Raw genomic sequence first — 27623 nt, forward strand, 5'->3', positions numbered from 1 at the left:
TCCTCGCACCAGGCCTCAAATACTCTCCAGACCTGCACATACTCCACACACAGAAGTTCTCTATGTCCTTAGTGTAAGGTGGCAATTACTACCGCTGAATATCCACGCTTCATCAAGGGCCAACCCGTAAGACAGAATCAAGTTGGATCCTCGTGAAGGACCGGTCCCCTGCTGTAGCAGGTCCCTGTGGGATGGGAGGCACAGGAGGGTCTCCATCAGGAGTCTCCGCATGTGTGAATACCACAGACACCTGGAGCTACTAATAGGACTAATCCCCTGTGGCGCTAGATTCTCTGACTGACCCTGCCCAGCAGGGGCCAGGGAGGGAAAGTGTATACCAAGTCCTCTTCCGGCCAGGTCTGAACGAGTGCATCAATCCCCAGGGACCACTGATCTCTTCTGCAACTGAAGAATCAGGAAACCTTTGCATTGTGAGATGGGGCCAGCAGTTCGATGGATGGGTGGCCCCAATGATCTACCACCAGCTGAAAGGCTTTGGTCAACAACGCCCTTTCACCTGGATCCAGACTCTCCCTGCTTAGAAAGTCTGTCTGACATTGTCTTTTCCTGTGATGTGGGAGGCCAAGATAATCTATAGATGTGTTTCCGCCCATTCCATAAGGAGATCTATCTCCTGTGACACTTGCTGGCTCTTAGTTCCTCCCTTGCGGTTGATGTAGGCTACCATTGTGGCGTTGTCCGACATTACGATGATCGCTTGACCCTGAAGTATGTGGCTGAATTGTAGACATGCCAATCTGAGTCCATCTGGCTACAAGCTAGGAAAATCCAAATACTCTACATGTACCGGTTCACCTTTATCCAATTCCTCAGGGGGAACCACTGGAGTTGTTTCGATCATATTATGTGCATATAACTGATTTAAAGTCAAACAAATACAGAGACCATGCAAGGTGCTGAGTTGACAACACAAAAAAATAAGTAGCTTCACCTAAAATTCATATTGACTTTCTGATCAATCATACAGGATACGAGATTGGCACCACACTGGAGTTTCTTAAGCTCCTCCTCAAAGCTCAGATTTGCAGAACAGCGAGAAAGTAATTAAACTGATTCAGCCACCCAATGTTAAGCGGGTCGTGCTGTCCTGAAAGAAGTCAACCTTATTCCTAGTGCTGTCATTGTGGTTGCTTCAATAAGCATTCAAATAAATGTTGCCTTGTAAATACAAGCCAACAGGCTTATACTGATGACTCTGACAAGACCTTAAGAACATGCCATGCTGGGTCAGACCAAGGGTCCTTCAAGCCCAGCATCCTGTTTCCAACAGAGGCCAATCCAGGCCACAAGAACCTGGCAATTACCTCAAGCAGCTTGTCTACTAACTTTTAAAAAGAAACTAAAGACATGGCTGTTCTGCCGAGCCTTCCCCGCCACTAGTCCAACAGCCTGACTTAGTATTGTTCCAGCAATCATGTAAATAAACAAGCACTAAAATCATGCATATAAATTATTATAAGGACGCTTACAAGTTATCATGAGGACTGCTCCTTGCCTCCCTCATATTCTCCCGTGTATCTTATACTCTTATCTTCGTTCCCCTTCTTACTTCCTACTCCAAGTTAACACATCCTTGTTATAATGTAACTTTATACTCCTTCAAACTGTCTCTTGTTATTGGTTGGTTATAGTTACTGCTTGTTCGATGTAAACAGAGTTGATTTGATTTGTATCAAGAAAGTCGGTAAATAAAAGCCTTTAATAAATAAATAAATAAGCAGCTGCAGTGGGAACTAAACCAATCTGTTTCTTGCAGTAACTTGGATCTGAGACTTTCACACTTTTGTGTTGCATATTAAACTGAGTAAAGGTTCAAGTTATTTTAGTTAGGGAACTTTTGCATATTCATTCGATGTATACTTGGTAATGCATTCCAATAGCAGCTCATTTATTTTATATATAATTATGTAAGTCATTAGTAAAGATTACATTTTAATTTTGTAATACTGCATATTTATTCTACACATCAGTGCTTTTCTTTGCTGTAGTTAGTGAGCACTTTACTTATATTTACATTGCCTGTATTCTGATATTTACTAAATATGAAATATGCTATTTTATTTATTACTTGGATTAAGATCCCACTTTTTTGAATATATAAATTCACTCAGCATATTAGAAAAATCTGCTTAGAAATGGATCCTTTGTGGCCTCATATTTTAAAGGAGTAAACAGGTTTGAATAGTAGCAGGATCTCAATACAACCGGACAATAAAGTAAAAAAGTGTGCGTTAAGGCCTAACTCTAAATAATCTGCAGTCATGAGGGAGCTCTAACTAATATATAAGTACAAGTGACTAACCTTCCGCTTAAGATGTCAGTAAGGACAAGAGTTTGAAAAAGAAGAACGTTCTTACAGTTATTTGTAGGAAAGTGCAGGGGAACTGTGCATTGTAGATTGTGACGCAGAGAATGCCAGAATGACTGAGGTGCAATGTGCTAATCTGCAGCCGAGCTCCGACCGGTGCTAATCTGCAGCCGAGCTCCGACCGGTGCTAATCTGCGGCCGAGCTCCGACCGGTGCTAATCTGCGGCCGTGCTCCGACCGGTGCTAATCTGCGGCCGTGCTCCGACCGGTGCTAATCTGCGGCCGTGCTCCGACCGGTGCTAATCTGCGGCCGTGCTCCGACCGGTGCTAATCTGCGGCCGTGCTCCGACCGGTGCTAATCTGCGGCCGTGCTCCGACCGGTGCTAATCTGCGGCCGAGCTCCGACCGGTGCTAATCTGCGGCCGAGCTCCGACCGGTGCTAATCTGCGGCCGAGCTCCGACCGGTGCTAATCTGCGGCCGAGCTCCGACCGGTGCTAATCTGCGGCCGAGCTCCGACCGGTGCTAATCTGCGGCCGAGCTCCGACCGGTGCTAATCTGTAGCTGAGCTCTGACCAGGGGCCTATTTGTGGACATTACCGGATGTATTTTTATTTCTCTTTCATGACTTTGATAAAGCTAATAAAAGAAAATGTTCTGTACAAAGAGGGAGAAAGCAGAAGTGAAGATAGAGTGATCACTAGCACACAGAGGCAGCCAGCACCCAGCTACAGTGCTCACACACGGACACGTCTGCAAACCTTGAGGAATGTCACAGGGAGACAGTATGAACAGACCCCAAAGGCTGCAACAACCTCAGCCAGCACTATCTCTGGGAGAGGGATACACTCCTCCTAACCATACCACAAGCACCGGCTCCCCTCCTGACAGAGAGAGACGCACAGCCCATTCATACCACATGCACCGCTCCTCCTGGCACAGAGAGACGCACAGCCCATCCATACCACAAGCACCGGCTCCCCTCCTGACAGAGAGAGACGCACAGCCCATTCATACCACATGCACCGCTCCTCCTGGCACAGAGAGACGCACAGCCCATCCATACCACATGCACCGCTCCTCCTGGCACAGAGAGACGCACAGCCCACCCATACCACATGCACCGCTCCTCCTGGCACAGAGAGACGCACAGTCCACCCATACCACATGCACCGCTCCTCCTGGCACAGAGAGACGCACAGCCCATCCATACCACATGCACCGCTCCTCCTGGCACAGAGAGACGCACAGCCCATCCATACCACATGCACCGCTCCTCCTGGCACAGAGAGATGCACAGCCCATCCATACCACATGCACCGCTCCCCTCCTGGCAGAGAGAGACGCACAGCCCATCCATACCACATGCACCGCTCCCCTCCTGGCAGTGAGATACGCACAGCCCATCCATACCACATGCACCGCTCCTCCTGACAGAGAGAGACGCACAGCCCATCCATACCACATGCACCGCTCCCCTCCTGGCAGTGAGATACGCACAGCCCATCCATACCACATGCACCGCTCCTCCTGACAGAGAGAGACGCACAGCCCATCCATACCACATGCACCGCTCCTGACAGAGAGATACGCACAGCCCATCCATACCACATGCACCGCACCGCTCCTGACAGAGAGATACGCAAATCCCATCCATACCACAAGCACCGCTCCCCTCCTGACAGAGAGATACGCACAGCCCAACCACACCACAAGCACCGCTCCTCCTGGCAGTGAGATACGCACAGCCCATCCATAACACAAGCACCGCTCCTCCTGGCAGAGAGATACGCACAGCCCATCCATACCACAAGCACCGCTCCTCCTGGCAGAGAGATACGCACAGCCCAACCATAACCCTGGTACCACTGCCTATGGAAAAGGGATACACACTGCCCACCCATACCACAAGCACTGCTCCTCCTGGATGCACAGCCCAATCATACCCTTGGCACTGCTCCCTCTGCTAATGGGATGCGCACAGTCTGACTGTGCTCCCTGACCCCCCAGTGAAGGAATATCCACAATCTAACCGTGTTCCCAGCACGACAGCCCCTGGTAGAGGGGTATATACAGCAAGACTGTGCCCCTGACTAAGGGATATGCACTGCCTATCCATGCCCCCAGGAGTGATGCTCCTGCTGTAGGGATATGCCCCCAGCACTGCTGCCCCTGGTGTAGGGATATACACGGCCTATGTTCTCTTAGCAGGTGTCAGAAAAGGGGCATTTTCCTTACAGCAAGCGCTAGCCAAAGACTGGAGAGAGTTGCAAGTTGCTGTGGGAGGAAGTTGGCACCTGCGGATGCATGCAGAGCAGCAGTGTCCTCCCCTGGCAGCGGTGGATGCAGCGCCCCCTTACCGTGTGTGCTGCTGCAGGTGGGAGAGCTGACGGAAGGATTTCTGGCAGTAGCTGCAGGTGTACGGCTTGGCCCCCGAGTGGATTCGGATGTGCTGGGCCAGGTAGGAGCTGTTGGCGAAGGTCTTGGAGCAGTGAGGACACTTGTGGGGCTTGGCCTCTGTGTGCACCTTGGAGTGAATCCTGCCGGTGGAAGGACACGGTTTGCGACTGGGTTCTGTCTCATTGCGCACGCACGGACAGGGCCACAGCATTCTCGCGCCCTGCACACCGTTCGAAAATGAATTCTAGACAGTGTGCTCCCATCGTGTCACAGGCATGGAAAAAGGGATGGTGATAAAGGGGTCTAACCATCACACTACACGCATGCTCATGTGTGGGGGAAAAGTTACACATCCACACATGCTACAGGACTAAGGTGCATTGTCAGAGCTGTGTGTGTGTGTGTGTGTGTGTGTGTAGGGGGGGTCTCGGTACAGGAATAGCAGAGACTGCTGCAGGGCAGGACTAAGGTGCATTGTCAGAGCTGTGTGTGTGTGTAGGGGGGGTCTCAGTACAGGAATAGCAGAGACTGCTGCAGGACAGGACTAAGGTGCATTGTCAGAGCTGTGTGTGTGTGTAGGGGGGGTCTCAGTACAGGAATAGCAGAGACTGCTGCAGGACAGGACTAAGGTGCATTGTCAGAGCTGTGTGTGTGTGTAGGGGGGGGTCTCAGTACAGGAATAGCAGAGACTGCTGCAGGACAGGACTAAGGTGCATTGTCAGAGCTGTGTGTGTGTGTGTGTGTGTGTGTGTAGGGGGGGTCTCAGTACAGAAATGGCAGAGACTGCTGCAGGGCAGGACTAAGGTGCATTGTCAGAGCTGTGTGTGTGTGTGCAGGGGGGGGGTCTCAGTACAGGAATAGCAGAGACTGCTGCAGGGCAGGACTAAGGTGCATTGTCAGAGCTGTGTGTGTGTGTGTGTGTGTGTGTAAGGGGGGAGGGGTCTCAGTACAGGAATGGCAGAGACTGCTGCAGGGCAGGACTAAGGTGCATTGTCAGAGCTGTGTGTGTGTGTGTGTGTGTGTAAGGGGGGAGGGGTCTCAGTACAGGAATGGCAGAGACTGCTGCAGGGCAGGACAGGAAGGTGCATTGTCAGAGCTGTGTGTGTGTGTAGGGGGGGTCTCAGTACAGGAATGGCAGAGACTGCTGCAGGACAGGACTAAGGTGCATTGTCAGAGCTGTGTGTGTGTGTAGGGGGGGGTCTCAGTACAGGAATAGCAGAGACTGCTGCAGGACAGGACTAAGGTGCATTGTCAGAGCTGTGTGTGTGTGTGTGTGTGTGTGTGTGTGTGTAGGGGGGGTCTCAGTACAGGAATAGCAGAGACTGCTGCAGGACAGGACTAAGGTGCATTGTCAGAGCTGTGTGTGTGTGTGTGTGTGTGTGTGTAGGGGGGGTCTCAGTACAGAAATGGCAGAGACTGCTGCAGGGCAGGACTAAGGTGCATTGTCAGAGCTGTGTGTGTGTGTGTGTGTGTGTGTGCAGGGGGGGGGGTCTCAGTACAGGAATAGCAGAGACTGCTGCAGGGCAGGACTAAGGTGCATTGTCAGAGCTGTGTGTGTGTGTGTGTGTGTGTGTAAGGGGGGAGGGGTCTCAGTACAGGAATGGCAGAGACTGCTGCAGGGCAGGACTAAGGTGCATTGTCAGAGCTGTGTGTGTGTGTGTGTGTGTGTAAGGGGGGAGGGGTCTCAGTACAGGAATGGCAGAGACTGCTGCAGGGCAGGACAGGAAGGTGCATTGTCAGAGCTGTGTGTGTGTGTAGGGGGGGTCTCAGTACAGGAATGGCAGAGACTAATGCAGGGCAGGACTAAGGTGCATTGTCAGAGGTGTGTGTGTGTGTGTGTGTGTGTGTGTGTGTGTGTGTGTAGGGGGGGTCTCAGTACAGGAATGGCAGAGACTGCTGCAGGGCAGGACAGGAAGGTGCATTGTCAGAGCTGTGTGTGTGTGTAGGGGGGGTCTCAGTACAGGAATGGCAGAGACTAATGCAGGGCAGGACTAAGGTGCATTGTCAGAGGTGTGTGTGTGTGTGTGTGTGTGTGTGTGTGTGTGTGTGTAGGGGGGGTCTCAGTACAGGAATAGCAGAGACTGCTGCAGGGCAGGACTAAGGTGCATTGTCAGAGCTGTGTGTGTGTGTAGGGGGGGTCTCAGTACAGGAATAGCAGAGACTGCTGCAGGGCAGGACTAAGGTGCATTGTCAGAGCTGTGTGTGTGTGTGTGTGTGTGTGTGTGTGTGTGTGTGTGTAAGGGGGGAGGGGTCTCAGTACAGAAATGGCAGAGACTGCTGCAGGGCAGGACTAAGGTGCATTGTCAGAGCTGTGTGTGTGTGTAGGGGGGGTCTCAGTACAGGAATAGCAGAGACTGTTGCAGGGCAGGACTAAGGTGCATTGTCAGAGCTGTGTGTGTGTGTGCAGGGGGGGTCTCAGTACAGGAATAGCAGAGACTGTTGCAGGGCAGGACTAAGGTGCATTGTCAGAGCTGTGTGTGTGTGTGTGTGTGTGTAGGGGGGGGGTCTCAGTACAGGAATAGCAGAGACTGCTGCAGGGCAGGACTAAGGTGCATTGTCAGAGCTGTGTGTGTGTGTGTGTGTGTGTGTGTGTGTAGGGGGGGGTCTCAGTACAGGAATAGCAGAGACTGCTGCAGGGCAGGACTAAGGTGCATTGTCAGAGCTGTGTGTGTGTGTGCAGGGGGGGGTCTCAGTACAGGAATAGCAGAGACTGTTGCAGGGCAGGACTAAGGTGCATTGTCAGAGCTGTGTGTGTGTGTGTGTGTGTAAGGGGGGAGGGGTCTCAGTACAGGAATAGCAGAGACTGCTGCAGGGCAAAAGGAAGGTGCATTGGCAGAACTATGTGAATGGGGAGAAGAGGGGTCTCAGCACCAGAATGGCTGGGGGTGCCCCATGGCTGTGTGAGCTGCATTGGTACAGCTATCTCGGAGGGGCAGGAGGGGCTCCATAGTGTAACAGCAGGGGATGCTGCTGGGAAGGAGTGGGATGCATTGGTAGAACAGTGTGCATGGGTGCAATGACTGGAGTAGCAGGCGGTGCCTCCTGGCTACGTGAGGTCTATTGGTACAGCTGTGGGGAGGGGTGATTCAGTACTGGTGTGTCGGGGAATGCACTGGTAGAGCTATGTGATGGTGGGAAGAGTAGTAAGGGATGCCTCCTGCCTGTATGAAGTGCATCGATACAGCTGCAGTGGAAGGGGATGTCTCTTGGCTGCATTAGCTGGCACTGTCACTTCCTGATGCAGATAAGCTTTAAATTAATAATTATACCCAAAATAAAATGAGCTGGGATGGGGAGTAAGGAAAATGCTGCTGCTGGGGGCTGGACACTACTGTTTTAGGGGAGGACACGGCTGCTGCTTTCACATCCTCGCTCTGCGCTGGTTTCACTTTCACAAGGCGCAAATGCAATGTGACTGAAGCTGGGAGGATGCTGCTTGAGTGGGAAATCTTTTAATTCTGCAGAAACCAGTGAAAGCAGGCAGTGACCCAACCCAGAATGGTAGCGGCAGCACGGGGTGGCAGAGATAAGAGCACTCTCTCTTAACCCGCTCCACAGCGCAACAACGCTCCTAATATGCATGCCAGCGAAACATAGATACTCGGGCTCTCCTGCGCAACGACAATATTCACAATACTCGTGTGGTTTCCATGCAGACAGCGCATTCTTTTCTAGCAGGCATGCTGTCACAAAAACACAACAGCGCTCTTGTAGCAGGCAGGCAGGCTACTATGGGTAAACATGCTGGAGCTGGTGACAGTGGAGTGCGCCCTGCTTACCGTGTGTGCTGCTGCAGGTGGGAGAGCTGACGGAAGGATTTCTGGCAGTAGCTGCAGGTGTACGGCTTGGCCCCCGAGTGGATTCGGATGTGCTGGGCCAGGTAGGAGCTGTTGGCGAAGGTCTTGGAGCAGTGAGGACACTTGTGGGGCTTGGCCTCTGTGTGAGACTTGGAGTGGATCTGCATGTCGGACTTGGAGAAGAAGGTTGCAGCGCACATCCGGCACCTGGCAGGAAAGAGAATCAGGGTCAGAGATCAGATCCCAGCCTGCCGCCCAGAGTCAGGTGGCACTGGAAACAGCGAGGGAAGCCACGGCCCTTCTGCATACCCACCTATACGTCTTCCCGTCCTTCTGGTGATCCTCGTCAGATAGGTCATAAGGGTCGTTAAGGTCGGGCAGGGCAGGGTCTGGTAGCCTTTTCTTCTTCCGGCTCCTCCCTGTTTTGGGGGCCCCCCCGCCACTGTCCTTGGGCTTGGAGAGATTGGGAAGTACCTGCAGAGTCTGGGAACCTGGGGGCAGCGCTGAGACAATCATGGTTGGAGGTGCAGAGATGGGGAATGTCTGGCCAGATGAGGATGAGGTGGTGAGGAGGGAGCCAGATGGCGAGGTGATTACCAAGCCCGCTGTTGGAAGAGTGAGATGCAAATCACTTGCAGAACTACACCAGTCTCCACAGGAAAACCACAGGCCTGTGCAGCTATGCATTTTTACATATGGCTATCTATATATATATATATACATTTATTTTTTTTTAAACTGCCACTCAATGCATTCTGGGATCTGTGGTCCTGTTCCTTCTATTTAAAATCAGCACTACAGGTAGCACAATAGAACAGGATCAGCTTGAAGTCTCTTTCCAGGAACTGGGTGATATCCCATCTCTGAAAACAGGCTATCCTAATCCAACTGCCCCTAAAATGCCAAGCAAATTATCAGTTACACAGCACTGCACTAGGTACCCTTCACAAAAGCAGAGCGTGGAACAACTTATCAAATACCGAAGGCCATGCATTATTCAATGACCTAACATTATTATTTACACAGGAGACATCGCTGTGGAAGGGAATGCAGAAAATAAATCATATGGTTAGTGGGTCCCTGAGAGTTTATAATGCAAGACAGAACATAATAATGTACTCAGGACTGAAGCTCTGCTGGATGGGAAACGGGTGTCTATTCATGTCATAAAATACTGGGATACCGATATCTCTCACCTGCTGTCATGAGCCCTGTGGAAGGGACTGGCACAACAGTGATGTTCTGGGTCACAGAAGCCTGGCTGTGTGGTGCCAGCTGCTCCGATTTGTTGCCTGTATCCATGATACTGGTGGGTATTGAGACTGAAGTGGGCACTGTGAGAAGTGTGGGGTAATGTGGAGGACCCAGCCCACAGCCCTTTTCTGGAATCAATTGTTCCTTCATCTTGTTCAGAAACATTGAGTTCTCAATCTAGAAAGTCAAAGAAAAAAACAGCAAATCTCACAGGAAGAAAAGGTCCAAAGCCTGCAGACCCAGCTCCTCCCAGCAGAAGTGCTGAAGGCAATGATGCACAAGCCCTAGCTGTTGAGGGCCTGTCACCTCCTCTAAGCCTATATAAAGCCTTGTTAAAAAAAAAAAAAAGAGACTATGAAGGGTGGGGAGAGCTATGCCAGTTGCATGGCTGATGAGACACTTACCTGCCCAGAAACTGTGGGCACTGCTGGCCAGAAGTAGGAGGAAGAGTTGAAATGTGAATCTTCCATCTTTCCTGTAAGAGACAAACAAACAAACAGATAAAAGACAGAGGAAAAGTGATACTTCAGAATCAGTACAACTCACTGCCAACACCATGGGCAAACTCCAACAAAGTGACTTCATTTTACTAGAGAGAGAAATGAGGGAAGAGGATGTGCCATCAGCAGAACACATGCACATAGGCTGTGCCACTAGCCAGAGGGCCTACCATGCTACTAAACCAGACATGAGGCATGAAATTATTATTATAAAAGAACTCCTGCAGGAATAAAAAAAGATCACAAGTTGCAAGGAATGATAAGGACACAGCATAGAGATCCCAAAGTTAAAATGTTAAACTTGGAATTTTTTCCTAGCAACACTTTCATTAAATGTCTATTTAACTTTCCTAAAAGCAGAAGACCCATATGTGCTATCGAAGACTAGTTAAACATAACTAGAAGAGCAGTAAAGGAAAATTGGTTCTTACCTGCTAATTTTCATTCCTGAGGTATCACAGATCAGCCCAGACAAGTGGATTTTGCATCCCTACCAGCAGATGGAGGCAGAGAACCAAAGACTTTAAGGCACTGCTACATAACCTAGAGTGTCACCTGCAGTCCCCTCAGAATTGACCTGTTCCCAAGCCAGATTAGAGATCAACCACCCCGACTATTGTCTTCATAAGGAGAAAACACTTAATCCAAACGCGAAACCCCTGAACATAGCATAACCACTAGCAGCCCAAGGGAGAACAAAACAATCAGGCCCTCTTCTGAAGGCTCTGAATGTGTACAACCTAACAGTTCTTCCCAGAAAGTGTGACATAAGACGGACTCACCGCAATGGTTTTGAGCAGAAAATATACCAGGATGGGTCTCTGGGCTGATCTGTGGTATTTCAGGAACAAAAATTAGCAGGTAAGAACCAAATGTTCCTTTCCTGTTCATACCCTAGATCAGTCCAGACAAGTGAGATGTACCAAAGCAACCCTACACTAGGCGGATTCGCAAAAGACTCCCACACAACACTCTCGCCAAAGGATGCTTCACCTGGAGCCTGAACATCCAACTGGTAATGGCGAGAAAAAAAAAAAGTGTGTAAAGGCAACCATGTCACCACTCTACAAATCGCCTGCAGTGAAACCAACACTCAGCCGAAGAAGCCGCTTGCACGCAATCCATCCAGAATCCTCCTTCCTCTGCAAACGTAGGGGGAGACAATCCCCTCCTTCAGCCAACACGTTATTGTGCCCTTGGAAGGCCTTGCAACCCTTTCTTGCACCTCCAAATATCACGAACAAATGATCAGATTGCCGAAAACTGTTGGTGACTTAAGTAACGCAACAGCACCTGAACACCCAAAAAAACATAAGAACATAACATAAGGGGTATGGGGGATCCAAAATGGCGTCTGCTAAGAAGGCAGCGTGAGGAAGCGCTCCCAGAGTTGGAAATTTTCTTCAAAGAAAATGCCTCACACTAAAAGAAAAGGGAGAGTTCGGGTGGAGACTCCGTTGGCCCCGAGCTCAGCCCTGTCTCAACCTGTGATTGAGGGCTTCTTCTCGCCGGTCAATCAATCTCCGGGAGAGCTGTCTGCGATAGCCGCTGGACTGGAGCGGGTTCCAGCGGTTTTGGACCTAAATGCAACCTTAAGCCCCGGAGCACCTGTGGCGCCCCTGCCTCCGACCCACATTCAACCCCCGCTTCCGGGTCAGTATGCTCAGCCCGAAGAGACGATGGCAGAAGGCTTAAACGGAGTGGAAAAGGGGGATAAAAATGTGGAGAAAGGCTTGGATACAGCGATACCAGCAGACCCTCGGCAGTTGAAGCCGAGTGAATCTGGAGGAAAAGATCTGAGCGCTGTACCGAAAACATCAACGCTGGAGAGGCAGGAGAAAATGGCGGCGGCCTTGGAAGTTAGGCATGAACGCCGCCGAGAAGCTCCGGTAAGCGTTATTATACCTTCTCTTTTGGATCAAACGCACAATATAACATTAGAGAACGTTTGGACCGTGTTACTGGAATTGAAAACCTCGATAGTTAATTTATCAAGTATGATTGCTTCAACACAGACTCAAATACAAGGGTTAGACCCCGTTGTAAATCAACATACAGAAAAAATAGAAAGTGTACAAGAACAAATTGCTCAAATAAAGGAAGTCCAGACTGGATTAATAAAATCTGAGAAAAATAATATAAGGAAAATCGAAAATATGGAGAACCAAGCTAGATATAGAAATTTAAGAATATTGAATTCCCCCTGTGTTAAGCTGATCTCGCCCCTGAAACAATTTAAGAGGTATTTGCAGGAAAATCTGCAAATATCTACTGAAGGAATACCACCTATAGAGAAGATTTTTTTACATAAACACTGGGAAGAAAGCAGGAAAAGTTCAACAGAATTTGGAGATACAAGCACAGGATTTAGGAAATCTAACTGGCTTCCTGGAACAATCCATGGATGAACAAATTGAATTTCGGGGGACCCTTTGTATAAGATTCGTTTTTTTCCACTGACAGAGATACTATCTTGAGAATATTTCTGAGAAACAGAGATAAACTTTACCTAAATGAAAAAGTTTGGATTTACCCTGATATATCAAGGGATACACAAATCTGCAGACGACAATTTCTACAGATGGCCCAGGAAGTTAAAAACCTAGGCGCTTATATGGTTATTCGATATCCTAGTAAATGCGTAGTAAAAATTGAATCTCAAAGATATGTGTATTTTGATCCTCAAGATTTACGTAATTTTCTTGATTCTCGTATTGCTTAAAATAACGCTAACTGATCTTCCCACTGGTTATAAGGATATATATTGATCAAGCCTTCTTTTTTTCTTTCTAATAATATATTTCTTGCTTGCCCAATTATGAATTTTGGATCTCCCATTTCCTTATAACATAGATGTATAATCATGAATCATCTTATTTCTCCCATGTAATATGGTTTCCAAAGAATATGAATTACCTATGATTATGATTATATGAATGTATTGCATTGGAATGTATATTTCCTCTTTTATTCTTTTTCTGAACTATTATGTTAATGCAAATTGAAAATTAATAAAAATATAATTAAAAAAAAAAAAGAACATAAGAACATAAGATATGCCATATTGGATCAGACCAAGCCCAGTATCCTGTTTTCAACAGTGGCCAATCCAAGTCACAAGCCCCTGGCAAGTACTCAAACATTAATAAATCTCAAGCTACTATTGCTTATTAATTACCATCATGGCAGTTTATGGATTTATCCTAAAGGAACTTATCCAAATCTTTTTTAAACTCAGTTAAACTAATTGCTGTAACCACATCCTCTGCCAATGAATTCCAGAGCTTAACCATGCGCTGAGTGAAAAATAATTTTCTTCGGTTTTAAATGAGCTACTTGCTAACTTCATGGAGTGCCCCCTAGTCATTCTATTATCTGAGAGATTAAATAACTGATTTACATTAACTTGTTCAAGTCCTTTCATGATTTTGTAGACTTCTATCATATCCCCCCCTCAGTTGTCTCTTCTCCAAACTGAACAGCCCTAACTTTTTTAGCCTTAGCTCATAGGGCAGCCGTACCATGCCCCTTATTCTGGTCGCCCTTCTTTGCACGTTCTCCAATGAAGCTATATCCTTTTTGAGATGAAATGACCAGAATTGTACACAGTATTCAAGGTGCGGTCTCACCATGGAGCGATACAGAGGCATTATGACATCCTCCATTTTATTTTCCATTCCCTTCTTAATAATTCCTAACATTGTTTGCTTTTTTGATCTCCACAGCACACTGGGCTGATGATTTCAATGTATTATCCACTATGATGCCTAGATCTCTTTCCTGGGTGGTAGCTCCTAAGACAGAACCAAACTTTGTGTAACTACAGCAAGGGTTATTTTTCCCTATGTGCAACACCTTGCACTTGTCCTCTTTAAATTTCATCTGCCATTTGGAAGCCCAATCTTCCAATCTCGCAAGGTCCTCCTGCAATTAATCACAATCCACTTGAGATTTAACTACTCTGCATAATTTTGTGTCATCCACAAATTTGATCACCTCGCTCGTTATACCCCTTTCCAGATCATTTATAAATATATTAAAAAGCACTGGTCCAAGTACAGATCCCTGAGGCACTCCACTGTTTACCTTTTTCCATTGTGAAAACTGACCATTTAATCCTGTCTTTTAACCAACTTGCAATCCACAAAAGGACATCACCTCCTATCCCATGATGTTTTAGTTTTCTTAGAAGTCTCTCATGCGGGACTTTGTCAAACGCCTTCTGAAAATCCAAATATACCATATCTACTGGTTCAACTTTGTCCACATTTATTCATCACCCCTTCAAAAAATGTAGGAGATTTGTGAGGCAAGACTTCCCTTGGGTAAATCCATGCTGGCTGTGTCCCATCAATCCATGTCTATCCGAAATGTATTGTGATTTTATTCTTTGTAACAGTTTCCACAATTTTTCCTGGCACTGAAGTTAGGCTCAACGGTCTAAGTTTCCCAGATCAACACTGGATCCCTTTTTAAATATTGGGGTTACATTGGCCATCTTCCAATCTTCAGGTACATCAGATGATTTTAATGATAGGTTACACATTTTTACGATTAGATCTGAAATTTCATTTTTTAGTTCTGTCAGAACCCTGGGGTGTATACCATCCAGGCCAGGTGACTTACTACTCTTCAGTTTGTCAGACCTACCACATCTTCCAGGTTCACCATGATTTGGTTCAGTTGATCTGAATCACCACCCATGAAAACTTTCTCCACAGCGGGCATCTCTCCAATATCCTCTATCCTTTAATCTTTCCGCGATGGCCTTATCTTCTCTAAGCACCCCTTTAAACCCTGTGATCATCCATCGGTCCCAACTGACTCCCTTGCAGGCTTTCTGCTTCGGACATATTTTTAAAAGTTTTTGTGAGTTTTTGCCCCTATGGCCAACTTCTTTTCAAATGTTCTTTTAGTCTGTCTTATCAATGTCTTACATTTAACTTGCCAATGCTTATGCTTCATCTTATTTTCTTCTGATGGATCCTTCTTCCAATTTGTGAATGAAGATGTTTTGGCTAAAATAGCCTCTTTCACCTCACCTTTTAACCACGCTGGTAATAGTTTTGCCTTCCTTCCACCTTTCTTAATGCATGGAATACATCTGGTCTGTGTTTCTAGGATGGTATTTTTAACAATGTCCACACCTGTTGCACACTTTTTACCTTTGTAGCTGCACTTTTCAGTTTTTTTCCCCCAACTATTTTTCTCATTTTGTCAAAGTTTCCCTTTTGAAAGTTTATCATTAGAGCCATGGATTTGCTTACTGTCCCCCTTCCAGTCATTAATTCAAATTTGATCATCTTATCATCACTATCGCCAAGCTGCCCCACCACCGTTACCTCTCTCACCAAATCCTACGCTCCACTGAGAATTAGATCTAAAATTGCTCCCTCTCTCATCAGCTCCTGAACCAATTGCTCCATAAAACTGTCATTTATTCCATCCAGGAACTTTATCTCTCTAGCATAAGAACATAAGAAAATGCCATACTGGGTCAGACCAAGGGTCCCATCAAGCCCAGCATCCTGTTTCCAACAGTGGCCAATCCAGGCCATAAGAACCTGGCAAGTACCCAAAAACTAAGTCTATTCCACGTTACCATTGCTAATGGCAGTGGCTATTCTCTAAGTGAACTTAATAGCAGGTAATGGACTTCTCCTCCAAGAACTTATCCAATCCTTTTTTAAACACAGCTATACTAACTGCACTAACCACATCCTCTGGCAACAAATTCCAGAGTTTAATTGTGCGTTGAGTAAAAAAGAACTTTCTTTGATTAGTTTTAAATGTGCCCCATGCTAACTTCATGGAGTGCCCCCTAGTCTATTATCCGAAAGAGTAAATAACCGATTCACATCTACCCGTTCTAGACCTCTCATGATTTTAAACATCTCTATCATATCCCCCCTCAGCCGTCTCTTCTCCAAGCTGAAAAGTCCTAACCTCTTTAGTCTTTCTTCATAGGGGAGCTGTTCCATTCCCCTTATTTTGGTTGCCCATCTCTGTACCTTCTCCATCGCAATTATATCTTTTTTGAGATGCGGCGACCAGAATTGTACACAGTATTCAAGGTGCGGTTTCACCATGGAGCGATACAGAGGCATTATGACATTTTCCGTTTTATTCACCATTCTCTTTCTAATAATTCCCAACATTCTGTTTGCTTTTTTGACTGCCGCAGCACACTGAACCGATTTCAATGTGTTATCCACTATGACGCCTAGATCTCTTTCATGGGTTGTAGCACCTAATATGGAACCCAACATTGTGTAATTATAGCATGGGTTATTTTTCCCTATATGCATCACCTTGCACTTATCCACATTAAATTTCATCTGCCATTTGGATGCCCAATTTTCCAGTCTCACAAGGTCTTCCTGCAATTTATCACAATCTGTTTGTGATTTAACTACTCTGAACAATTTTGTGTCATCTGCAAATTTGATTATCTTCACTTACCCAGTCAATATTGGGGTAGTTAAAATCTTCCATTATTACTGCACTACCAGTTTGGTTAGCTTCCCTAATTTCTCTTAGCATTTCACTGTCTGTCTCACCATTTTGGCCAGCTGGACGGTAGTATACTCCTATCACTATTTTCATCCTCAACACACAAGGGATTTCTACTCAAAAAGATTCAATTGTACATTTAGTCTTATGTAGGATCTTTATCCTGTTGGACTCTATGCCAACCCAGACATAAAGTGCCACCCCACCACCAAGATGCTCCTCTCTATCATTGCGATATAATTTGTACCCCGGCATAGCAATATCCCATTGGTTATCCTCTTTTCACCATGCCTCTGAGATGGCAATTAATTCTATGTCATCATTCACTGCTATACATTCTAATTCTCCCATCTCACTTCTTAGACTTCTGGCATTAGCATACAAACATTTTAAAGTGAGTTTTTTGTTTGTATTTTCATTCTGCTTTTTAATTGATAGGGATAATTTGGAATCTTTTAGCTCAGGTGAGTTTTTAATTATAGGCACTTGGACTACTTTTCTTATTATTGGAACCTCACTGTCGGGATGCCCTAATTCTAATGCATCATTAGTATCCTTTGAAGATACCTCCCACCGAACTGAGCAACTGTCAGCTTTCCCCTTTGTTCTAGTTTAAAAGCTGCTCTATCTCCTTTTTAAAAGTTAGCACCAGCAGTCTGGTTCCACCCTGGTTAAGGTGGAGCCCATCCCTTCAGAAAAGACTCCCCCTTCCCCAAAAGGTTCCCTAGTTCCTTACAAAACTGAATCCCTCTTCCCTGCACCATTGTCTCATCCACGCATTGAGACTCCGGAGCTCTGTCTGCTGCTGGGGACCTATGCATGGAACAGGGAGCATTTCAGAGAATGCTACCCTGGAGGTTTTGTATTTAGCTTTCTACCTAAGAGCCTAAATTTAGCTTCCAGAACCTCCCTCCCACATTTTCCTATGTCGTTGGTGCCCACATGTACCACGACAGCCGGCTCCTCACCAGCACGGTCTAAAATCCTATCTAGGGATGTGTGAGGTCCGCCATCTTTGCACCAGTTAGGCATGTTACCAGGAGCTCCCTGGACCTCAACGATTCATCCGACCAATTCAGGAAAGCAGACAGCTCTACTGTCTGATTCAGATGGAAGGCAAAAACCATCTTAGGTAGGAATGAGGGAATCATACGTAACGACACTCCCTCATTTGAGATTCTCAGAAAAGGCTCCCTACGAGGTAAAGCCTGCAGCTCCGAAATTCTTCGAGCTGAACAAATTGCCACCAGAAAAACTACTTTCAGATTTCAAACTCCATGCTGGACACAACCTATGCACCGGTGGACGCAGATGTTTAACCCCCTAGAGGAACCTCACCACATCTGGATGCGAGACCAATAACCTTCCTTGAAGCTTGCCTCTGAGACAATCCAAGGCTACTCAGTGAATTGTAAGCCAAACCCTTGGAAAGGCTGTGCTGCAGAAAGGCCAACACCTGTAGAATATCCACCCATTGGGGTGGCCATAGACGTGGGCAGCCTCCCAGCCTGAAGCAACTTGGAAATCACTGGTCCTTTCAATCACAAATGTCGCCTCTCAAAAGCCAAGCCGCGAGACAGAAGTGATCCGCTCGATCCAAAAAAATAGGACCTTGTCTTAATAGGCCCTGTAGATGAGAACCTCAGGGGCCTGTCCACGGCGAACTGAACCAGGTCCGCGAACCACGGATGATGTGGCCACTCCAGCGAGACCAGCAGCACTCAACCCAGATGTGTCATAATACCCAGCCTATTAGAGGCCATAAGAGGGAACACATACAGAAGAATCCCTGCGGGCTATGGAAGAACCGTAACGTCTATGCCCTTGACTCCAATCTCTTGCCTGCGACTGAAGAAACTTGACACCTTGACATTGCTTCTGGACGCCATTAGGTCCAAACCTGTACTGCTCCAACAGGATAAGATAACATCCAAGGCTTCTACCGCCAGCTCCCATTCTCCTGGGTCCAACTGTTTTCAGCCGAGATAGTCCACCTGCGCATTGTCCCCTCCCAACACATGAGAAGTGGCTCTTCTTTTCAAATGTAGCTCCGCCTAAACAAACAGTTCCTGAGCCTCCTGGGCCACTGCACAACTCTTCGTCCCCCCCCCCCCTCCCTTCACCACCTGTAGCGGCATTGTCTGAAAACACTCTGACCATCTGACTGTGGATCATTGAGATAACCTCCACCAATGCTCTGCACATCGCAATCATCTCCAACCTCCTAAATGCGAGGAACTTGCCATGTTTTTTAGAAACAAAATCACTAATGTCCTCCAATGTTTCCCTGGTAAGCCCTTCCCAGTCAACCCCCTCCCCAAAAACTCAAGCACTAACCTTGATTCCCTTGAATTCACCTCTCCTAAATAGATTGAACAAATCCTCCAAAAGGCTAAACCCGCCACACATTCATCCGATATAATCCCCACTAAGACTCTTCTTTCCACCCCCGCCACCATTTCAAAACTACTAGCTGACATAATAAACTGCTCCCTCTCACATGGCAAAGTAGCCGACCCCCTTAAACATGCAGTAGTCAAACCCCTCCTAAAAAAAAACCTAACCTCGACCCCAGTATCCCAGCTAACTAATCGCTCTATTTCCAACTTGCCTTTCATAGCAAAAATAATGGAGAAAATAGTCAATACCCAGCTTACCGAATTCCTTGAAGAGCACAAAACCCTTCACCCAGCTCAATTTGGCTTTCGTAAAGCCCATAACACTGAAAGCCTCCTTCTTACCCTTTCTGACACTATACTCAAGGGATTGGACCATGGTCAATCATACATACTGGCCCTACTTGATATATCTGCTGCCTTTGACACCGTCAATCATACCATTCTCCTCACCCGCCTAGCAGAAATCGGTGTCACAGGTTCTGCGCTGCAATGGTTCTCTTCTTAGCTCGACAACAGAAATTACACCGTAAAAATAGCCAATTGCGAATCATCCCACATTCCCCTCTCTCAGGGCGTCCCGTAGGGTTCCTCCCTCTCTTCCACGCTCTTCAATATCTATCTCCTCCCCCTCTGCTATGTCCTCTCTGATCTTGGCCTAAAGTTCTTCATGTATTTATTTATTTATTAATTTTTATATACCGGTATTTGATTTTACATTTGTTACGCTTACTCTATGCTTATGGCCAGGGACACAAGAACACTGAAACTCAGTAAAAGTATAATGGATATTTATTAGTCAAGCATAGAGTAAGCTTAACACATTTAAACAAAATTTGCAGGAATTCATGCATTACCTTTGTCAAATACATTAAACATTTAAATATGTATGCTGACGACGTTCAAATCCTCATCCCGCTTCAAGAATCCCTCCCCAAAACATTACAGTTTTGGGATTCCTGCCTTATTTCAATTAACACCCTCCTCTCAAACCTACATCTTGCTTTAAATGTAACAAAAACAGAGCTCCTCACAATCTCCAATACCCCAGCTCGCTCGCTCCCTGCCTTAAGCAACACCAACCCTCCACCTGATACATTCACCTGCAATGTGAGAGATCTCGGTGTCTATCTTGATCAACATTTAAATTTCAAATCTCACATCCACAATACCATAAAAACAGGCTTCTTCAAATTGCACATCCTAAAGAAACTTAAACCCCTGCTATATACCCAAGACCACCGCACAGTCCTACAGGCAACTATCTTAACTAAACTGGACTATTGCAATTCCTTATTGCTGGGCCTCCCTCTCTCCACTAATCGAACCCCTCCAACTTTTACAGAATGCCATGGCCAGAATCCTAACAAACGCACGTAAATCGGATCACATTACCCCTATCCTAAAAGACCTCCACTGGTTACCCATAGCCTCACGCATAAAATACAAAACACTCACCATCCTCCACAATTTATTGTACAATCAAAATCACGTTTGGCTCGAGAATGCACCTCTTTTCCAATCATCATCCCGCCTCCCCCAGATCCAACCTTGCTGGTACCCTATACACCCCCCTCCCTAAAAACTGCACACCACACCTCAACCAGAGAAAGGGCTTTCTCTATTGCTGGCCCTTCCCTATGGAACACCCTGCCCACTGCCCTCCGTCTAGAACCTAACCTGTCTAAATTTTAAAAAGGGCTCAAAACCTGGCTCTTTACATTAGCATACCCAAACGTTGACCAAACTTAGCTTGCACTCTAACCCCGCAGCCCACCCTTTCCCCCCCTCCTATCTGCCTCTCCTCTTTCTCCCCTTTTCTTCCCCCCAAGCAAAGACTCCAAAATATAGTGTTTCTCCTCCCTAAGCAATAACGCCTAAATTCTGTTACAAGTTTCCCCTCACGCAACCTTCCCAAAAATGGGAACTACGTGGAAACGTTTTACAAGCCAATTTCCTGTCCTCCTGCTGCTTAAAGCCCTTTGATTCTCCCAGCACAATGATCAACTGCTCCAAGCCCTCCCCAAACAGAAATTTTCCTTTGAAGGGGAGATTTACAGCGTTGATACTTAGGCCTCATGTCAGCCAACCAATTTCACAGCTGTAACAAGTGTTGAGCTAAGACCGCCGTGACCATACTCCTGGTCGAAGTCCAGATCAGTTCATAAAGCACATCCGCCACATACGCCATTCTAGTCTCCACCTGGGCTGCCTGGCTATCAGCCACAGTCATAACTGAAGACTTTTCCTGAGCCTTCTGGACGCAGTGCAAACACGTCCTTTGCATGAGGCTACTATAGTTCGCAGCTCATAGACTCAAAGCCGAGACCTCGAACATCTGCTTACGGTCCTGCACGTCCTTTAAAGGCTGCCAACCCCACCACCAGGATAATAGTCTTCTTGGTGACCGCCAACACCAAAGCATCCACCTTGGGCAACTCCAACAGCTGAAGCACTTCCTCAGAGGATAGAACTTTACCATAGCCCTGGCCACCTTCAAGCCCGCCTCCGGGAGATCCCACGCCCGGCGTACAACTTTCCTGACCTTCTTCAGGAGTATAAAAGCCATAGGAAGGTCCCAGAGACCATCCAAGATCGGGTCCACCCCCTCATTGTCAGACTCCTCTTTGACCAGTTTAATCCCCAGTACCTGCAGCACATGGGGAAGTAAGCGGCTTCAGTTCCTCCTTCTGGAACAGTCGCACCACACAGGGTGCATCTCCTTCTGCTACTGGAACCTCCTCCGGATCTGCCATATCTATCTACCCCCTGATGGGGGTCCGCTGGGTCACCAGGATAATCATCCAGATCCAAGTCCCCCAAACCACCATGATATTCCGGATGATCCAGGCCCAGGTCTGGAAAGTCCGTGGAACCTTCAGAGAGGTAAGAACATAAGAAAATGCCATACTGGGTCAGACCAAGGGTCCATCAAGCCCAGCATCCTGTTTCCAACAGTGGCCAATCCAGGCCATAAGAACCTGGCAAGTACCCAAAAACTAAGTCTATTCTCTAAGGCTATTCTCTAAGTGAACTTAATAGCAGGTAATGGACTTCTCCTCCAAGAACTTATCCAATCCTTTTTTAAACACAGCTATACTAACTGCACTGACCACATCCCCTGGTAACAAATTCCAGAGTTTAATTGTGCGTTGAGTAAAAAAGAACTTTCTCCGATTAGTTTTAAATGTGCCCCATGCTAACTTCATGGAGTGCCCCCTAGTCTTTCTACTATCCGAAAGAGTAAATAACCGATTCACATCTACCCGTTCTAGACCTCTCATGATTTTAAACACCTCTATCATATCCCCCCCTCAGTCGTCTCTTCTCCAAGCTGAAAAGTCCTAACCTCTTTAGTCTTTCCTCGTAGGGAAGCTGTTCCATTCCCCTTATCATTTTGGTAGCCCTTCTCTGTACCTTCTCCATCGCAATTATATCTTTTTTGAGATGCGGCGACCAGAACTGTACACAGTATTCAAGGTGTGGTCTCACCATGGAGCGATAAAGAGGCATTATGACATTTTCCATTTTATTCACCATTCCCTTTCTAATAATTCCTAACATTCTGTTTGCTTTTTTGACTGCCGCAGCACACTGAACCAACGATTTCAATGTGTTATCCACTATGACACCTAGATCTCTTTCTTGGGTTGTAGCACCTAATATGGAACCTAACATTGTGTAATTATAGCATGGGTTATTTTTCCCTATATGCATTACCTTGCACTTATCCACATTAAATTTCATCTGCCATTTGGATGCCCAATTTTCCAGCCTCACAAGGTCTTCCTGCAATTTATCACAATCTGCTTGTGCTTTAACTACTCTGAACAATTTTGTGTCATCTGCAAATTTGATTATCTCACTCGTCGTATTTCTTTCCAGATCATTTATAAATATATTGAAAATTGGTGCTGCCAGCAGAATTGCATCATGGGAAAAGTATGAACCTGAGGGCTCGCAGATCGCTTAACCCCCACACTCTTCCTGGCCAGGAATGCCTTGTGCATAAGGAGAACAAATTCTGTGGAAAATCCCATGTCCTCCTCTTCATCTGACCCAGGACCTGCCTGATCTCCCCCCCCCCCCCAACGCTGATGCAAACACTGGCAAAGGTAATCTCCGAGCCCTGCTTCAGTTCTCCTCCTGGCCTTTGTTTTCCCCTTAACTGCAAGGCCCTCCAGATCCCTTGCTGAGTCAGCCACTAGGCCCTGGGTTCAAGTGGTCCTGCGCTTGGGCTCGGTCCCTGAGGAACCGTCCCCGCCCGAAGCACAATCACGGCATACTTTTCCCATGATGCAATTCTGCTGGCAGCACCAATTTTAGGCACATGTGGTCGGGCCTGCACATCACCACGTGGTTGCAGCTGCAGGAAAATGGCTGTGCAGCTCAGTCCCCAACTCCACGAGCCGATCGCTGCGAGTCTCAGTCCCCGCAACACTGCTTACTCAGTTCTGGCCTGCACTGCCCTGCAAGGAAATGGCTGAAACACTGCCGCTCAGCTTCTCCTTTTATCTATTTCCAACTCCCTGCTTGCCCAGCTCAACCTGAGGGACGGCCCACGAAGGAACCTAACACCTCAGGAAGCGTCTCCTTTTCTCTAACTTTTTTTTTTTTTTAAACTGCAGACTGCAGGTTTGTACCTCTACCATCTGCTGGAGAAGAGAAATACTGAGGGACTACAGGTGGCACTCTAGGTTATGTAGTAGTGTCTCAAACCCTTTGGTTCTCTGCCTCCATCTGCTGGTAGGGATGCAAAATCCACTTGTCTGGACTGATCTGGGGTAAGAACAGGAAATGAGAATTCCCTTTTCAGGAATTACATCTGGTCAGATGGTCTGCAAGGAGAAGGGGTGGAGCAGAGTAGCATTCTCTCTGCTTACAAGTAGCAGTGTTTTCCACATACATGATTCTGGTTCACGTTCAATTGTTTTTAGTCTGTCCAGATTTGCTCCTGGTGACTTTCATAGACTTCAGTTGGGGTCTGGTTTCCCCCTCAACACTTCACCATGAGAAATTCTCTGTGCCTATCTCAGTCTTCATAAGAACATGCCATACTGGGTCAGACTAAGGGTCCATTCAAGCCCAGCATCCTGTTTCCAACAGTGGCCAATCCAGGCCATAAGAACCTGGCAAGTACCCAAACACTAAGAAGATCCCATGCTACTGATGCAATTAATAGCGGTGGCTATTCCCTAAGTGAACTTAATTAATAGCAATTCCATTACCATTTTTGTCTCCACTACAAGTTCATTCCACATTTATCACCCTTTTCATGAAGAAATATTTTCTGATGGTACTTCAGACCATGACCAATGTTCCCCCGAAGTCCATCTGTGGCCCTCAAGAACCAGATCTACATGCCAAGTGAAGAAATAGTCTAGTGGTTAAAGCAATGGGCTGTGAACCAGGGAAGCCAGGGTTCAAATCACACTGATGTTCCTAGTGACCTTGGGCAAGTCACTTCATCCTTCATTACTTAAGGGACCTATTTCCCAAGCATTCTTCCCATAGACACGAAATGGAAGAAAACCTTTAGTAAAGAGACCCCTTATATTGTAAACCCTCTGTAGCTGACCTACCATAAAAGGTGGAATGTTATTTAAAAAACAAAACACACACACACACACCACCTTGTAACAGATTGCTGCATTGCTCTGTGATTGTATAGCATTGGGTATTTGGGGGCTGTGTGTAGGATTTTTAAAGTAATAAAGTCAAAAAAGTAGTTTTGATAGTCTGCTTTGATGAAAGATGCCATTCAAGTCTGGCTGGGCCCCAGCTGATCCTGAGTGAGTTCCTTTATCCTTCTGTGACCTGAAGTTACAGAGATTTGGTTGATGACATCTGAAAGGTGGGAATGAAGGGGGGAGGTGTTGTTTATTGTCAGAGGGGAACTCATAAGACGTAGACAGGTCCTGGATACCTGGAAGGAAGGGCGCGATATATTTACAAAGAAAGCAGTTTTTAATGTTTAGGCAAATGCCTGCTTATATACCAGTGAACATCAGAAAGTGTGGCTTAATAGACCAGCCAAGGAGCCATAAGTCAGAGATAGGCAACTCCAGTCCCCGAGAGCCACAAACAGGTCTGCATTTCAGGATATCCACACTGAATATGCATGAAAAATATTTGCATACAATGGAGGCAGTGCATGCAAATATACCTCATACATATTACTATTGTGGATATCCTAAAACCAGACCTGTTTGTGACCTCCAGGACTGGAGTTGCCTTCCTCTGGTCTAAGTTCCAGATTTAAAAAATACCAGGTAAAATGGGAATGAAACACAGAAGGCATTGTTAGAGTGGGGGGATGTGAGTGAAGTGAACTAGTTAATAAAATTATTTTAAAAAGTAGCAAATCTTTGTGTTAAGAAAAAAAATAAAAGATAAAGGGACCAATTTGATTTTCAATTAAGGAAGCTGAGAAAGTAAGCACAAAATAAATAGCATTTCAAGTGTACAAGGGATCTCAAAAAGAAGCACCGGGAAGAATATCTGGCAAAGCTGAGAAAGGTAGGGAAAGACACAAGTGAAAAAAAGAGAGAGCAAAACAGGCAGTGAGAGGTGACTTTTTTCAGGTATGTCAGTGAAGAGAGGAAGGCCAGAGGTGAGAGTCAAGGAGAAATGGGTGGAGGGAGCCAAGGAAAGAGCAGATTTTGCTGCTTGGTATTCACTGAAGTATTTGGAGAAGGATCACCAATTGCTGGAAAGGGTACATATGGGTGCGGAGTAGTGAAGAGGGAGTTTATGTGGAACTAAACAAATGGGACCTCTGAGGAATCTCAGAAATCGTCTCAGGAATTCTCAACTGGGGGAGGGACCTTTAGGTATAACCACAGAGAACAGGGCTTAAAGGTAAATTTTCCTTCTAAAGAATACTGCAATCCCCCTATACCACATCCACAACTGCTAGGAGACAGAGAGATACCAAATGGTTGAGGTCACTGCAGAAGTATAGCTAAGGTGACGTCAGCTTTGAAACCTGACTCCTCCTCCATCTGCTAGCAGGGGAGTGTATAACCATTGGTATTGAGTCCATCTGGCTACATGCTAGGAAAAAATGGCCACCACCCCATATGTTCCTGGGGCACAGGTACTAGGATTAAAGCCCTCATCCTGAGGAGCCTTAACAGGGTAGTCTCCACTGCCTGCTTCTTGTGCTGAGAGTGGCAAGGAGATATCAAGAAAATGTCCCAAGGAGTGCTGTGAAATTCCAGCGCATATCCTTCTCCTATGACCTCCAATACGCATTTGACCAAAGTGATCTCGACCAACCGTTGGTAGAAGAGATATAGTCGACCTCGTTCCAAAGGTGGGTCGGCAAAATTTCATTGGAGAGTTTGGGATGAACCTGAGTCTGACCCTCTCCTGGGCTGCTGACTCCGAAAGGGGAGGTAGATCCTGCACCCGCTGCCATTCAGCTGCTTCAGCAGCAAAGTCCACGCCAGGAACCGGCTACCGGACCAAGGCTCACCTCTGAGGGATCTGGGAAATCACCTCAGGAATTCTCAACTGGGGGAGGGACCTTTAGGTATCACTGCAGGAGAGCGGGGCTCAATCTTTCTCCAATTTAAAAGTAGAATTTCTACTTCCAAAAGGTACAGCAATCCCCATAGGGAAAGCACGTCCACATCTACTGGAGAAATACTGAAGGGCTGAGGTCACTGCAGGGGTGAATCTAGGGTGACGTCAGCTTAGAAACCTTTCTCCATCTCCATCTGCTGGCAGGGGAGCATAAACCCATTGGTCCTGAGTCCAACTGGCTACAACTAGGAAATGAAGACAATTTTGCTCTGTACAGGTCGTTAATGAGACCTCACTTGGAGTATAGTGTCCAGCTCTGGAGGCCAAACCTCTAGAAGGATATAGAATGGGGGTGATCCAGAGAAGGGCATTCAAATTGGTGAGGGGTCTGTACCAAAAGCCACATGACATAAAACTAAGGAGCTAAACAGTGTAACAGAGGAGAGATAAGTGGGATATGAAGAGATATAAAACCCAAAAAGTATTAATAATACACAAGTAGCAAACTTTTTTCAGTAGAAAGGAAGTTCTAGAAGAAGGGATCATGATATGAGGCTCCAAAAGGGTAGAATGAGAAGCAGTGTCAGGGGTGAAAGATTCATGTGCACACACTGGGTGAGAGACATTGGGATAATAATTCCAGGCCATCTGAAGGCTGTGGAGCAATGTGACAAGGCGATAGCTAAAGCCAGGAGAATGCTGGGCTGCATTAAGAGAGGAATAAACAGTAAGAACAAGGAGGTGATAATGCCCTTGTACAGGTCCTTGGTGAGGCTTCATCTAGAGTACTGCATTCAGTACCGGAGCCCATATCTCAAAAAAGATAAAGACAGGATGGAGTGGACCAAAATGATCAAAATGATGTGAGACCTGTATCGAAAGACTTATTAAGGCTGATGGATCAGA

The 27623-nt window shown here is 46.5% G+C and overlaps 1 protein-coding gene across 4 annotated transcripts in view; it reads right to left on the reverse strand.

The window, feature by feature from the left end:
* ZNF384 (zinc finger protein 384) overlaps window positions 1-27623 on the reverse strand; it is a 50713-nt gene that overhangs the window by 7460 nt on the left and 15630 nt on the right. For all 4 annotated transcript variants that reach the window (XM_029580607.1, XM_029580608.1, XM_029580606.1 and 1 more), the window contains exons 2-6: window positions 10183-10253; window positions 9721-9955; window positions 8838-9129; window positions 8507-8731; window positions 4688-4867 (exon numbers count right to left, since the gene is read on the reverse strand). In XM_029580607.1, the coding sequence (XP_029436467.1) occupies window positions 4688-4867; window positions 8507-8731; window positions 8838-9129; window positions 9721-9955; window positions 10183-10248 (998 nt within the window). In that variant the 5' untranslated portion in view covers window positions 10249-10253. The remainder of the gene's footprint in view (window positions 1-4687; window positions 4868-8506; window positions 8732-8837; window positions 9130-9720; window positions 9956-10182; window positions 10254-27623) is intronic.

Source organism: Rhinatrema bivittatum, chromosome 16 (assembly GCF_901001135.1).
Source record: "Rhinatrema bivittatum chromosome 16, aRhiBiv1.1, whole genome shotgun sequence".
Taxonomy (NCBI): Eukaryota; Metazoa; Chordata; class Amphibia; order Gymnophiona; family Rhinatrematidae; genus Rhinatrema; species Rhinatrema bivittatum.